The sequence below is a fragment of the Phalangium opilio genome, unplaced genomic scaffold (genome assembly GCF_054372755.1).
Source record: "Phalangium opilio isolate 3A_F unplaced genomic scaffold, DU_Popi_V2 ptg000329l_1, whole genome shotgun sequence".
NCBI lineage: Eukaryota > Metazoa > Arthropoda > Arachnida > Opiliones > Phalangiidae > Phalangium > Phalangium opilio.
Genome location: NW_028324226.1, coordinates 4,234,435 through 4,248,513, shown reverse-complemented (window position 1 = coordinate 4,248,513; position 14,079 = coordinate 4,234,435). Strand labels below are relative to the sequence as shown.

At 36.7% G+C, this 14,079-nt stretch overlaps 3 protein-coding genes across 4 annotated transcripts in view; 2 read left to right on the top strand and 1 right to left on the bottom strand.

Moving 5' to 3' along the window:
* The window catches only part of LOC149610409 (uncharacterized), a 37,836-nt gene that overhangs the window by 8,097 nt on the left and 15,660 nt on the right, over positions 1-14,079 (top strand). Inside the window, exon 1 of one of the 2 annotated variants that reach the window (XM_089858943.1) lies at positions 8,562-8,623. The exons of the other annotated variant lie outside the window; for it this stretch is intronic. Coding sequence (XP_089715069.1) covers positions 8,585-8,623 — 39 coding nt within the window. The 5' untranslated portion in view covers positions 8,562-8,584. Of the gene's footprint in view, positions 1-8,561; positions 8,624-14,079 lie in introns of those variants that run through there. 2 annotated transcript variants of the gene reach the window in all.
* LOC149610411 (uncharacterized) lies at positions 830-5,267 on the top strand. The gene is made up of 9 exons (XM_089859063.1): positions 830-1,580; positions 1,653-1,763; positions 1,828-2,650; positions 2,721-2,768; positions 2,836-3,539; positions 4,142-4,366; positions 4,453-4,678; positions 4,740-4,798; positions 4,915-5,267. The coding sequence occupies exons 1-9, from the start codon at positions 1,353-1,355 to the stop codon at positions 5,218-5,220; spliced, it is 2,730 nt and encodes a 909-aa protein (XP_089715189.1). The 5' UTR covers positions 830-1,352; the 3' UTR covers positions 5,221-5,267.
* On the bottom strand, positions 5,617-7,132 carry LOC149610410 (uncharacterized). The gene is made up of 3 exons (XM_089859285.1): positions 6,728-7,132; positions 6,330-6,674; positions 5,617-6,239 (listed from the first exon to the last, which is right to left on the bottom strand). Exons 1-3 carry the CDS (start codon positions 7,127-7,129, stop codon positions 5,685-5,687), a joined length of 1,302 nt encoding a protein of 433 aa, XP_089715411.1. The 5' UTR covers positions 7,130-7,132; the 3' UTR covers positions 5,617-5,684.

The following is a 14,079-nucleotide window of genomic DNA, read 5'->3' as shown; positions in this document are numbered from 1 at the left end:
ACACGTCTTCAAATAACCAGATCTCATCGAAAAGGTGCCTTGAAAGCACATTAGGTGCAGTTTCATAATTCAAAGAAAATGAGCAAAACGCACCCAAATATTTATTTATCAACAAAGTTTAGTTGAAAAAAATTTAAAGTATCAGAAGATTTAGAAAAGTATGCCTCTGTTTATGAGAAATAAATTGATTCGAGGTTTTCCCTACTTGAAGTATAGGTAGATAAACATTAATTTATGCATTTTAATCAAAACTATCCACGCTACTTAACAACAACAAGACGCAGATCTGGCCATAATGTATACAGGGTGTTTGTGAAAAGTCCATCAATAATGAAAGGGCGTATTTATTGGGCCATTTTGAGTCGAAAATGTTCTATGACATTTTGCCGTCCGAGCCACGGTTTTCGAGTTATGATTTGAATATTTTAGGGATGACCCCTTCATTAAATTAGCGCTGTCTTTCAATTTCTTAATTAAATTTAAGGGGTCATCCGTAAATTACTCCAATCATAACTTGAAAACAGTGGCCCGAACGGAAAAATGTCATAGAACATTTTCGACTCAAAATGGCCCAATAAATACGCCCTTTCATTATTGATGGACCTTTCACAAACACCCTGTATGCAACCATGGAGGCTTATATTAAGAGGAGCAGTAAGAGCACGGAACCAATGCTTTGTGCAAGGAAGTACTAATTATTATTCATATAGTTTGAAAGTTTTGGGGGGGGGGTTAGACATCTTACGCTCTCTCCCAGGTATATGGAGGCGTTATGATGTGGTCTGTAGACAAAGATGACTTTCTTGGTGGTTGTGGTAAGGGAAAGAATCCGCTTATGAATACTATAATTACCGTAATTTCGAATTGAAACCGAATTTTCTTCGATTTCTAACAAACGTGGCACTGCATATATACATAAGTGGATAAAGAGATAAGTGTGTCAGTTCCCATTCTTCTAATGCAAAAATACTCAATGAAAGTCTGTTTCAACACAGACCATTTAAAACAAACCTTGTGTAAGGACTAAGAGCTCTCAGTGACTTTCTCTAGTGGTCTATGGAATTTTTAGATCAGTCTGTTCGAACTTAATTTGTTAATACACTGATGTTAGGGGAATGAGAAAACTTTTTAAGCTGCTTCCATAGTATTCTACATGTTCATATTTAGAAGTCAAACAGTATTGCGACCAATGACGATGGTTCTTATAAAAATAGTACACCAATAGAAAACACCAATTTAGATCGCCTTCCTACGACGATTATTGCAATGGCGGCTGAGAATCGGCTATCGCCGTCGGTGTGAGAGAGCTGGATCGTTAAATTGGTTATAAATAAATTAATTTGAATATTAAAATGATCAGTATACTGAAAACGTTTAGACCCGGTAGAGTTTCAAATTCTATTGATTCCGTCGCGAAAGATCAAGGTGTAAATCCTGCGCAATCTACTCCAATAATAGTAAGCGGGCCAAGGCTTAGTAATGTCAACCGTGAAAGTAGCGTTGAAAATACTGTAAACAGTATTGTTTCAGCGGGAACTTCTTTTAATACTAATAATTTTAGTGAATCTCATAGAGCTCAGGTATGTGATTATAACCCTTTTTGTTTTGTCATATATGATGACGAGTAAATGATTCTGAAATAATGTGTTAAGGAAACGGAAAACCTAGAGCGCTTCAAAAATAACATCGCTGTTCCATTACGAGCGTTAGTTTATGAGTTTAGTAACCTAAGAATTACAGAAAAGGAAACAGCTAATAAAGGGGTATGTTGGTTTATAGTATCCGCCTATTTTCAATTTAATTCTAAGTATTTAAATAAACATATAGATTATTTATGAGATCACGAGAAATGGGTCATACGAAGAAATGTATTGCAGTGAACCCTTCAAATATATCATCTCTAACCAAGGTGTTATGAAACTGTTTCTCGCGTCTCACGGTATAAAGGAAGAATTTCCAATCTTAAAGAATGGTGTGTTTTTGACTAACATTGTCAAAGAGACTTTATCAAAATTGGCAAACTCAAATCATGTCTTTTGTGTTGGTCTTGGAAACGATTCAAGAGAAATAATAAAGAGTTTAGTGACTACACCAAAACAATTAAGGACAATTGAATACCCCTACCCTCATCTTGCATCTAGCGCTTGTGAAGGGTGGTTTGTTAAACCAGAAAACCAGCCGATTGAAGAAGTCCGAAACTTGTGTGCGAATTGTAAATATCTTCGAAGATATCTTAGGGTGTGTGGAAAGCGACGGCAAGAAGCTATAAAATCTCCAGCTCGACTGAAACGAATGCAACCATCTCACACTTGCCCAACAAAGTTCCTTTCACCTCCAACTCTAATGAAAAAGAGAAAGTTATCAAGCTTCAGACACCAAAATATGAAAATTAAGGCGGCGAAACTTGCAACTAACTTAAAGGATTTAAAAAAGCCGCTTCATCATGAACAGCATAAAGAAATGACTGAAGTTGTGTCGAAGATAACCAAAGACTTTACACCAGAGTTGAATGATGTCTTGAGTCATGAAGAAGGGGCTGATGAATCTGTCAAAGAATGCTACCAACGTCTTAGAGATTCATGGAACGAAGATTGTGAAACATACTTAAAAAAGGAAAGGGAAGATTTCCTGAACGATCAATCCAGAAATGGTAATAAATATAAATATTGTAATAGGCTAAAATCTTCCATCTTAACGACTGTTTTATTTCAAACTTTTAGCTTTTGGATCCAAGGGAAATCAATGGAGCCTGATCACTTATCGCATAGGTGAGTTTTTTTTTCATTGATAAAATCTCAACTCTTCATGATTAAGAAAGATATATCGTCTTTAAAGCATTAGCAGTGGCGTGCAGGAGTAGAGCAGCGTATGAAGCTCTTCTCAGCTTTAAAATCTTGAATTTACCATCGTGGAGGTCTATTCAACGAAAAACCTCAAAAAATCTCGATGAGCCTGGAATAAACCATGCCTATTTGCGCGAACAAAAAGAAACTTACGACATATTTGTGAAGGAACAAATTTTGCTTGGACATGCTGAACCTAAATGTGACGGTGTCTTAGTTTTTGACGAAGTAAAGGTTTGCGGGAAACTCATCTGGAATAGTAAAAATAACCGCCTAATTGGTTTGTCAATGCCACCGGATGAATACGCGTTTCTGGATGATTTATACCAAGAGCTAACGGATGAGAAGGAGATTTCAAAAGCTAATTACATGATGCAATTCCTTTGGCGAGACCTTACGTCAAATTATGATATTATTGGACCCTATTTTTCTTTATCTTCAACTGCTGATGCCCACACAACCTTTGGTTGTCTTTTTCAAGCGCTGAAAGCGTTCCAAATTCACGGCTTCAATGTTTCTGGAGTCGTATGTGATGGAGCGTCAGCCAATCTCGCAGTCATAAAACAATGTGTTGGGTTGCAAGGAACTTTTAGCTACAAAAACACTGAAGAATTCAACATAAACGTCAACGCTAGTTTCCCGAACCCCTTCAAACTTGGACGAAGCATTCATTTCATCATTTGCCCATCTCACCAAGTAATATTGTTATAACTAAACCATGGATAAGGAATGCGCGTGAGGAAATTTGTTTTCACTCTACAGGATCGGCAACTCCCTATCTCGAACGACAGCTTATTCTGTATATACTCTCTTACAACATCGGTTGTCAGCACACGCAAAGCTAGTAGTCCATGTAACGTAGCTTTGTTCGTGCTGTCAAGAGACGAAAAACTTCAGGATTTAAAATTTCCACGAGTGTTTTTCGCTCGAGTGCACGGACCTCTAGGCCTTAGTTTCAAATACGTGTGAAATTGCCTACATCCTACTACACGCATTTGAAACTAAGGCCTAGAGGTCCGTGCACTCGAGCTAAACAACTCGCGGATATTTTAAATCCTGAAGATCCTGAAGTTTTTTGTCTCTTGTCAGCACGTACAAAGCTACGTTACATAGAGACCTAGGTTTGGGCGTGCTGACAGCCGATGTTGTAACAGAGTATGTGCAGAATAAGCTGTCGTTCGAGATAGGGAGTTGCCTATCCTGTAGAGTGAAAACAAATTTCCTCGCGCGCATTCTTTATCCATCACTAAACGCTAAAACAATTGAACTAATCATGGGTATTTATTTTATATTTTCAGCTTAAAAATTTGGTCAACGCATTGTTTGCTTCTCATTCTGATCGTGCAAAAGAATTTATCATTGATGGCACAGAGTTTGGTTGGCAACAAATTATTGATTTAAAAAAACGAGACGATCAGCGTAGTGCCAAAAGCATCCCAAGATTTGTTCCAAAATTGCTTCAAAGCTATATCGACCGAGATGCTTGGACAAAACTTAATGTCAAACCAGCCCGGATTTTACAGGTGAGGATTTCTAAGTCTAGCATGTAGCTCTTGGTTATCATCTCCATTTCCTTATTATATATTCTGATAAACTTGCTTTATTCCAGCAAAATGATGTTCTATCAGAGCTATATGAATATGCCAATCCGAAGGAAGGGAAACCTGATGACGCTCCCCAAGTTATGTGCACCTACGCATATTTGAAAGCTTGCCAATATTTATTTGAAGATGGAATGCTATCCAGAATGAAAGTTAAAAATATTACTAGCCCTACTCTCGAAAATCTAGACAAAGGATTGAATTACTTTACTGAATGGCTCAAACAGATTCTCAGTAAGATTGGGGGGTGCGATTGAACTTAATTATCGTAATGTTCGGTTTTTTGTTTTGGTAGATGATGATCCAGAGTATAATCCGAGTAACCCTCGTCAAAAGAAATTTCTTTCTTGGCAGGTGTGTGATAGTTTGGTTAGTTGTTTTAGGGAAGGAAGATTTATTTTTTCAATTACTTTTCTTAGTTTTGGGCTTCATTTTGACATAAACATTTTACAATATTATTATGTTTTTAGACTTGGGCTCTCTTAAGAATAATGGTTTTTGGGATGAAAAGCTTGGCTGAAGAGTTTTTCAAAACATATACGGATGGAAACTATTATTTGTGCCCACTAAGAATCAATGGAAGTGCGGTAGAGACGTTATTTTCTCAATATAAACATAGCGCAGGAGGTAAATTAACAAGCGTTAACTTTAATACATCCCGAAAAAATGTTTTAACAACTCGAGATGTCAAAGGACATCACAGTGGAAAGGGTTATCGCGATGTTCCTTTATATGTACGAGAGGCTTTTGACCAAAAATTTAAAACAAACAAATAAATGAGGTGGATTTATTTCACTGTATCATTAAAATGAATCATCACATTTTTTGGAATATCACATTTTTTTGGAATATCACATTTTTTTGGAATATCACATTTTTTTGGAATATCACATTTTTTTGGAATATCACATTTTTTTGGAATATCACATTTTTTTGGAATATCACATTTTTTTGGAATATCACATTTTTTTGGAATATCACATTTTTTTGGAATATCACATTTTTTTGGAATATCACATTTTTTTGGAATATCACATTTTTTTGGAATATCACATTTTTTTGGAATATCACATTTTTTGGAATATCACATTTTTTGGAATATCACATTTTTTGGAATATCACATTTTTTGGAATATCACATTTTTTGGAATATCACATTCTTTGAAATATCACATTCTTTGAAATATCACTTTTAAATGATCACTTGTTTAAATGAATACAGATTTTAGACATCATTACTTTAAAATTGTACATAACTAGATAAGTGAGCTGGAGCTCTTTTCTTCCTTTTTCCTAGAGTACTTCCAGACTTTTGTACTGGACTAGTTTGGTGGGTGGCTAAGCTATTGGTACCCGTTGGGTTTTTCTCTGGAGAATTTCTAGTTGAGGAATTTTTAGAAACTGCTTTCTTACAGCTTTGTTTAGGAACATGTTTTTCAGGTACATATGTGGTTGAGGAGTTTTCAGGAAGTTTCTTTGGATTATTTTTAGAAACGACTTGCTTACAGCTTTTTTTAGGAACACGTTTTGTGGTTGAGGAGTTTTTAGGAACTTTCTTTTCATTATTTTTCATCCCATTTTTAGCAATGACAAAAAGCTCGTCTCTTAATCCGTTTGCACCTTTGAAATTGTAATCCCTTGCTGTTAAAAATTCATTGCAAAGCGCGTGTGTAAATTTTCTTTGCAGTTCTTTCTTAATCAAAAGAGCTTCTTCTCCAGAAACCAGATTCTCAGCGCAACCCAAAAATGTTTCCGTTAAAATTCCATCATTGCTTGACACAAAATCTTTAACAGCCTATTCATTAACAAGAACACTGGTTTAACCCTAACCTTAGAAAATTTGTCTACTTACAAATAATAAGTGCATCCACTATTATGACATTACTTGTACAATTTTGTGTCCGTGGCGTTTAACACCGGCTTCACACAACTCGGTCCTTACTACTCTGTTCAATAATACGAAATATGGATTCAGTTGAGCTTTTGGAATGAAGAGGCCTCCTCTATCTCTAATTTTTATCCCCTCGAAAGTTATTTCGCTTTTTTCCGCGGACGTTTGCCGTATATTTAGTGCGGCTTGGTATAATTTGTTCGATTCCTCCACTTGGTCATCAGATAGGTTTTGAACCTTTCCGGACATGACTCGCCTCTTGCTGGTTCGCCATACTTCACCAATACACCCTCCACCAAGTGTCAAAAGTGATCTCGCATAATCTTTTTCTTCCTGCAACTAAACATAAACCGTGTCAAACCGTGAACCTAGATATTAATTAACAAACTTACGGTGGTTTCTTTTAGTTCCGTAACAGGAAGTTCTTTACGATTATTCTTTTTTAAACACCAAAATTTAAACACTTCCTCTGCGTAGGTGTGAATTAGCGCAAAATAATCATCCTCGTTATACGTCAAGTCCTTTAATATTTCTTGAAAATTTGCGAAATTCTCTCGAACACTTTGATACCATTCGAACGTTGCTTGCGTGCTTTGAAATTTGGAATCTTTGGTGTTACAGTCTCTCCTTGGTTGGTTTTTCTTTATTATTTCCTCAAACTTTGAACTTAAATCACCTACTATAGTATCTAAAAGGCCTGCTGATACTATTTTACTATGGAGATTAGTTTTTTTAGTTCCCTCTCCAAAAGTATTTATCACAATTGAATTAAAATTATCACTTTTTAAATCCATAATAAATTCATTAATTCTGCTACTCCCGTATATCGCCGTTGCCGAAACTTTTTAAGCCTTGTTTAGGATCAAAACATATGCCTGAACCCTGCTGAACTGTCAATCTAGAAGGCGGGGCTATAAGCGGATAGCGCGGAAGGATACTATTATTTCCGTTTTCTTGACTGACGTGTTTCCGATTCCGAGTTTAGCGATTACGCAATTGCTCTGCGACAAACTATCATTAACAAATGGCTTGGTCTGACACACTTATCTCTTTATCCACTTATGATATATATATATTACAATGGAGAAAAAGTTTTTCTGAAGAAAAATAAAATTGAATGAAATATACCTGAAATATTCCTTTAAAAAAGGAGAAGGTGAAGATGTGAGGTTCAAGAGGTCCTCCACACGCGCTTTTGTCGTGAGCGGAATACCCCCTCTGATATGAAAAAGCTAATTTACACGAAATAAACACGAGTCGAGAAAGACGCCGCCACGTTTTGACACTTCAACACCCCGACATTCTCGGCGTTTTCTGAGGTAATGCCTGCTTTTTAGAACCAGTGTTTTCGAGGGGTCGCTTATTTACGAGAAAACAAGTGTCGGGTTTTCATTTGATTAGAGAAAGGGGAACGAGACTTACCTACTCATGGTGTTTCTGATAAGTCTGACATAAATTAAAGGGTGACATGTTCTTTGGGTCAAACTGAGTAGAATGTGTCAAAGAACATGGATGGGGTCTGCAACATTAAGTTGAGGAGATATGGGCTCCCAAACATTGATTGGCAATTTAAAAAAGGGTATAGTCACGCATGTGGTGTAAGACATGTCAGCCTTTAATAGTCTGAATCAGTCTAAGAACGTTATTGAACCTTTATCTAGAAGACGTGTACTATTAAATGGGTTGAAATGTGCAGTGTACGCTGATAAAGTAAAGCTAATTACTCCTCCACATGTGTTATTACAATTTCCTTGTTTTAGGGGCCAATCAATGTTTGGGAGCATATCAATAAGTAACTAAATGTTGTAGACCCCGTCCACGTTCTTTGACACTTTCAACTCTGTTTGACCCAAAAAAGGCCCACTTTAATTTATGGCAGACTTATCGAAAATTACCCTGTATAGATGAGATTACTTTACTAACTACCAGCAGATGGGAATAATAGAAGAAGGATGACACTCTGTATCCTCTTAATACTTTAGTTATGTAACTTCATTCTTCCCAGGCTCGCTCTTTTTGTTTGCTCTCCCGCTCAACAAACTACAGATGGGCATCGCACCGTGCTAGGGTGAATTCTATCACTGTTTGGTACTAAATCCCCAGCAATCAACCCACAAACCTTGATTGTCTTGACGTGGAGTAAAAACCCTCAAGAGCGCCTTGGAAAATAGCAATAGTGAAGCCCTAATAGAGTAATGATGAGGAAACTATTTGTGACTGGGTTTAGTAACCTTGCTCCAAATGTTCCGATGTGGGGAAGAATGACGTTACACTTGCCGCACTTTGTGGTACACTTCTCTTGAAGAGAAATATTATATACTTCTGCTGCCTGCCAGTTAATTCGTTTGTATGAATTTGCATTTTGGTATAAGAGAGAAGAGTGAGACCTCACACACTAGGATGTAAATTAAATAAAATTGCGGTAGCTCAGAGCGTCTTTCAAGAAATGAAAGGGTTTTCTGGAAAACGCCCCAGAAAATGTGACCAGAAATTAAAATGCTACGTTTTTGAATGAGGTATACCTAGATGTCAAATTTAAAGGGTGTTGTTTGGTTTTTAGAAATATTGGGTGATTTTTCTGACTTTGAAGGTCTAAACTGAAAGCTATTTTGTTTTTGTTTTCATAGAACGAGATTTATTAAACTAGTTTAGTAGTCTTTAGGGTTTGGAAAATGGCCCCGGGGAAACACCAAAAAATTAGATCGACATTGTTGTGTTTAATATCTTATAATGACTAATCGCCGCTTAACAATTGTAAACCACATTTAAGTGATGATACCATGAAACGTCAGCGGTCTGCAAAACGTGATATAGGGAGTAATCAAAGCGGTGAAAATAACCCAGAAATCGTCAGCACTTATACTTCGTAATGCTAGAGACTTACAGCTCGAGCTAATTCGAGAACGACAAGCGAGAATTGACTAAACTCGGTTAATTTTGAAGTTCATCTTCCTATTTAGTCTGTACTAAGCCTTTGACAGCGCCTCACCAGGCGTCGCTTTACGAGAATCTATGACCTTCGTCACTTCGTGACAAGCTCCAGTTTGTAACCAGTGACAAACTTATGGAACATATCTTATGGACTCATGGTTTAAGAACGAACTTGATAAAGCCTTTAGCAAGTTAGCGACTGCATACATTTCATAGTCCCTTAATATCTTTAAACTTGTGAATCTTCAAAAATAGTTCTTGAAAATGAATTAATTCAAGGTTGATTTGTAATTAACCTCGCGTATACTCGTGAATACTTAAATTCCGTATTAATTTTTTTATTAAACCATTAAGGCACTCAATTATTTAAATTTTAAATGAAGCGCGCATTTTGGATCTTTTCCATAATGAAATAATTAAATTTTGTCTGAAATATACTTGTCTTGTGGGAACGCGGCAGGGATTGGTGCGCTAAAGACGACTTAATTAGTATAGTTAACCTATTTCGTAAGAAAAGAAAAGTTTGCAAGCCTTTTACCAAATCATCGTGCGCACCTTACGAAAATATTATTTCGAATAATAATAAATATAATAATAATTTAGATTGAAAAAAATAGAAAAATTAACCGACTCGGAAACATTAAACCAACGTTATCAAAAGTTATCAACTGTTTCTTTAAAGTGGAGATGAATTTTTTTGAACAATTTCTTGCCGTGAATGTTAATGAACACTACGGAAGTTTTTCATTAGGACCTTTTTTATCTATTTCTGGCAGCCATTTCTAACATGGTTGCTAATTCAATCAATCGTATAGATCGTTAATCAGTTTACGAAGCACATAGTTTTCAGACTAGGAGGATTCATACCATTTACACGAGGAGGCCTAGCTTTTGACTCCTGCAGGTAGGCTGGCCTCCTTGTGTAACGCCTGAAGTCTGGCCTCCTTGTGTAACGCCTGAAGTCTGGCCTCCTTCTGTCCTCCTAGTCTGAAAACTATGTATATCAGATATCAGTCAAATCAAAATATCGGTCAAAGCGGTTGAAATATCCAGATACAGACATTATTTCGTCCGTCTGCCATTTTGGGTTACTTTTATGACCAACATTTTGAGAGATGTCGACGTATTGAAACCCATGCAGGCTTAAGCTTCAGAGCAATTTTGTCAGTCAAGTTGGTCAAACTGAACTGCTACCCGCTCCCTCTGCAATATCTAGACTCGGCCTGACAACACAGTGAGAACGGCAAAAACCCCTTAAGAAGCCTGGCCTCCTTGTGTAAATGTATGAATGCTTCTAGTCTGAAAACTATGTATGTACAGTTTTCACTGTTTGGGCTAGAGAAAATTCCTCCCCCTCTCTCAGTTTTTAACTTCAGTGCAGTGTTGTCAAAGTCCCACTGTTAGCCAAGTTAGTCAGGTACCGTTTCTTGGCTCACGAACGGCCTGACAACAGTGGGGTTCAAACTACGCGTAACTTGATAACTTCGGATGTTCCTAAGTTGATCTACTTCTGAATCCGTCAAAATGATTATAAGAGACTTAACATATAGCTGATGTGAAGAATATAAATATTTTAACGACTAACCAGTCAACCCTGTTCCATCAAAAAAATTTTTACGTCACGTATATTAGACTAGAAAAACCCGAAACTAGATCTCTTTTCAACTCATCTTATAGCGAAGATATTAGCCAGAATAATAATTATTAAAGTTAGAAGAAAAGAAAAAGAAATTTCTAATAAAAAATGAAAGGAACGCGTTTAATACTGATATTGTGTATATTTATAATAATTAGTGTTATTTTATTCGGGTTGATGGTCTCTTTCATCTGTCATTTGTTTTATTAATTACACTATTTGCGCGACACTAACGATATTTCAACTATATGGTTAAGTGAAAGAAATGGATAAATCGCTATTACATCAAATTCCTTAATTGTGTTAGAAATCACATGTTTTTGATGGATGGATTTAAAGAGAAGGTGAAGTATAGGTTGCTTCAAAAAAGGGTGGTAGGATGAAAGTACATACAGTGGGTTGTATCGTAAGTTTACAAGATATGATACATAAGTTTGTCACTGGTTAATGAGAGCTTATCATGAAGTGACGTAGGTCATAGATTCTCGTAAAGCGACGCCTGGTGAGGCGCTATCAAAGGCTTAGTACAGACTAAATAGGAAGATGGAAGTCCTGCTGAGCCGAGTGAAGTCAATTCTCGCTTGTCGTTCTCGAACTAGCTCTCAGTAAGTCCCTAGCATGCTTATGGAACATATCTTATAAACTTATGACTGTATTGTAATTTATTAGTCGAAAATGTAACTTCTATGACATTTTGCCCTAAGGGTCGTCCTAAAGAAGTTATGAACATTTACGGATGATCCCTTAAATTTAATTAAGAAAGTGAAAGACATTTAAACTTAGGGGGTCATCCCGATAGCACTCCATTCATAAATTGTAAACGGTGGCCCTTAGGTCAGTATGTCATAGAATCATTTCGACTCAACATCGTCTCTAGAACCCACTGTATAATATTTGACTGAAAATTTTAAAGTTTATCTGAGAATCACGTGACACAGTTTTCAAATCTCCCGACACAGTGTTTGGGACACTTTGGCTTAAGTTATAATCACAACGAGCCACTGGCCCACTATGTTCTCTTTATATCACGTCAAGAAACTCCAATTGGTCATGGAGAATTATGCTATCTAAAAGTTCATCTGCTTTCAAATGAAATGTGTTTTTCTTGAAAATTTTATTGAATTTGGTACTTTCTTGGTACTGTGTTCAAATGTTTTTGAGGATCACCTGCTTTAGTGGGTCATCAGTGAAAACTTATTCGTAAACGTATGACTATTGCATATTCCATCTTTGGATGGACAAGGTCTTTCTGGTACTTGGAAGTTGGAGGGTCACGACTTGGCCACGGTCTAAACAATGCGATAACAAGGATATTCAAAAAACATTTCTAAAAACTAAATTACATCATCATATTTTGACATTTACGATAAACCCTTAAGCAGTGAATTTACATAGGCTAATTAGCTCCGCCCAATTAGCGAAGAATGCCTCTTTATAACATTAGTGGTAAATCCCCTACATTTTCCTATATACGGATATTTTCCACGCATCTTAAATTTTAGTCTTATTAATAGGAAGAGGGCAAGATTAATAAGTAGATGACGTAAGTCGAGGGGATAGTCACTAAGTGTACACGGTGTACCTCTAAAAGCATAAGTTTATACGTTCCATAAGTATAAGTATTACACTACCTATTCAAGTTCGTAATGCTAGAAACTTACAGCTCGAGCTAGTTCGAGAAAGACAAGCGAGAATGGACTACACTCGGTTTTACAGCACATCTTCCTATTTAGTCTGTACCAAGCCTTTGACAGCGCCTCACTAGAATCTATGACGTTTCACCCACGTCACTTCATGACAAGCTCTCAGTAACCACTGACAAACTTATGGAACATATCTGATGAACTTATGCTAAACGGGATATCACGGAATCTTTAAAACTCTACCCTTGATGGTACTAAAGGTAAAATTAATGAAGTAAACAAATTTCACCAAGTATCCAGCTATATCTAACAAAATAGAGCAAAGAATGACACCACAAGGAACATTGTACACATTTAACTTAGAAACATTATCAAGGACTAAACGACGCATCAAAATCTTAGCCCTATGGTGACATTTAGAGCAAATATACCTCAAAATAACCTTTGATATTTAACTGGTCTACAATTACGATACTCGTGAGTAAATGGAATGAATTCTCTTTAAACCCATAATGGTAACTTTGCCCTTTTCGGACTGGTTGGGATAGAAGGTATTGTTAAAGAGATCCTATTCGCAAATTCACAATCGCGTTACGTGATTTCTTCTTTCACGGTTACGTATGATTTAAAGAGCGAACGTACATCTCTGAATGGAGGATTCCCTCAATTCCGAGAATATAATTCTTACTGGGAAAATCCCTCTCTTAACTTCTTGAGGGAACGAAAGAAATGAGCCAAATTATTGTCTACACCGGTCCACGACTCTTTCAGAATTTATCCCCCACCACGAACTTGAGTTATATACAAAATTCTATTACCTTTGTTACCTACAACAGTATGGTTATGATAGTAATCATTTATGGTTATCATAAGCCCATTACATGAAGTAAAATCATGGTAAAACCCTGGGCAATGGGAATTAAATAGCGACAAGAAGTGATATCTAGTTTATTAGGGAGAAGGTATAAGTTGCCTAAGTATTCGCGCGCCATAGTCCCAGTCCCCCCATTCAAAATACAAGGGGGGACGTAAAAGGAGGTCGGGCTATTTCGCCTCTCCTCAGTCGGAAAATACGTAATTTTCGTCATTCGCGTCGCGCTGACGTGAGTTTTCATGAACCAATGAGATGCTGGTTGTAATTTAGAGGCGGGGATTAACTCCGGACCTACGTTTGGACTGCTGGAGATAAAGCTGGAAATGTGGCGAATTTATACCTTCTCCCTAATGAACTAGATATCACTTCTTGATAGCAGTGGTGCTTTTTTGTAGTGCAAAATTCGAATGATGTTTTTTGTAGACCGCTGAACGTTGCTTCCCATAACTTTACAACGCAACTTGGTTACATACTTCTGATTTTACCATTATCAGACGTAATTAAATAGTAATTAATGGATCTTCTCTAAATGGCAGGGTTAGCTTTAAAGGTCAGCGTCTGTGTATGACCTTTTATGGTGGCAGGAGGAGAGCATTCGGGGGATTTTCTCATCTGATGACGTTTTATTTTTATTATTAAGTGGGTTTTCACGAGTAGAAG

What these genes read in the sequence shown, in the direction of transcription:
- LOC149610411 (XM_089859063.1), top strand. Translation starts at nt 1,353, where the DNA reads ATGATCAGTATACTGAAAACGTTTAGACCCGGTAGAGTTTCAAATTCT. An exon ending in GTGAATCTCATAGAGCTCAG is followed by an intron (nt 1,581 to 1,652) that starts GTATGTGATTAT and finishes TAATGTGTTAAG; the next exon opens with GAAACGGAAAACCTAGAGCG. An exon ending in AGAAATTTCTTTCTTGGCAG is followed by an intron (nt 4,799 to 4,914) that starts GTGTGTGATAGT and finishes TTATGTTTTTAG; the next exon opens with ACTTGGGCTCTCTTAAGAAT.
- LOC149610410 (XM_089859285.1), bottom strand. Translation starts at nt 7,129, where the DNA reads ATGGATTTAAAAAGTGATAATTTTAATTCAATTGTGATAAATACTTTT. An exon ending in CGGAACTAAAAGAAACCACC is followed by an intron (nt 6,675 to 6,727) that starts GTAAGTTTGTTA and finishes GTTTATGTTTAG; the next exon opens with TTGCAGGAAGAAAAAGATTA. An exon ending in ACGGACACAAAATTGTACAA is followed by an intron (nt 6,240 to 6,329) that starts GTAATGTCATAA and finishes GTTAATGAATAG; the next exon opens with GCTGTTAAAGATTTTGTGTC.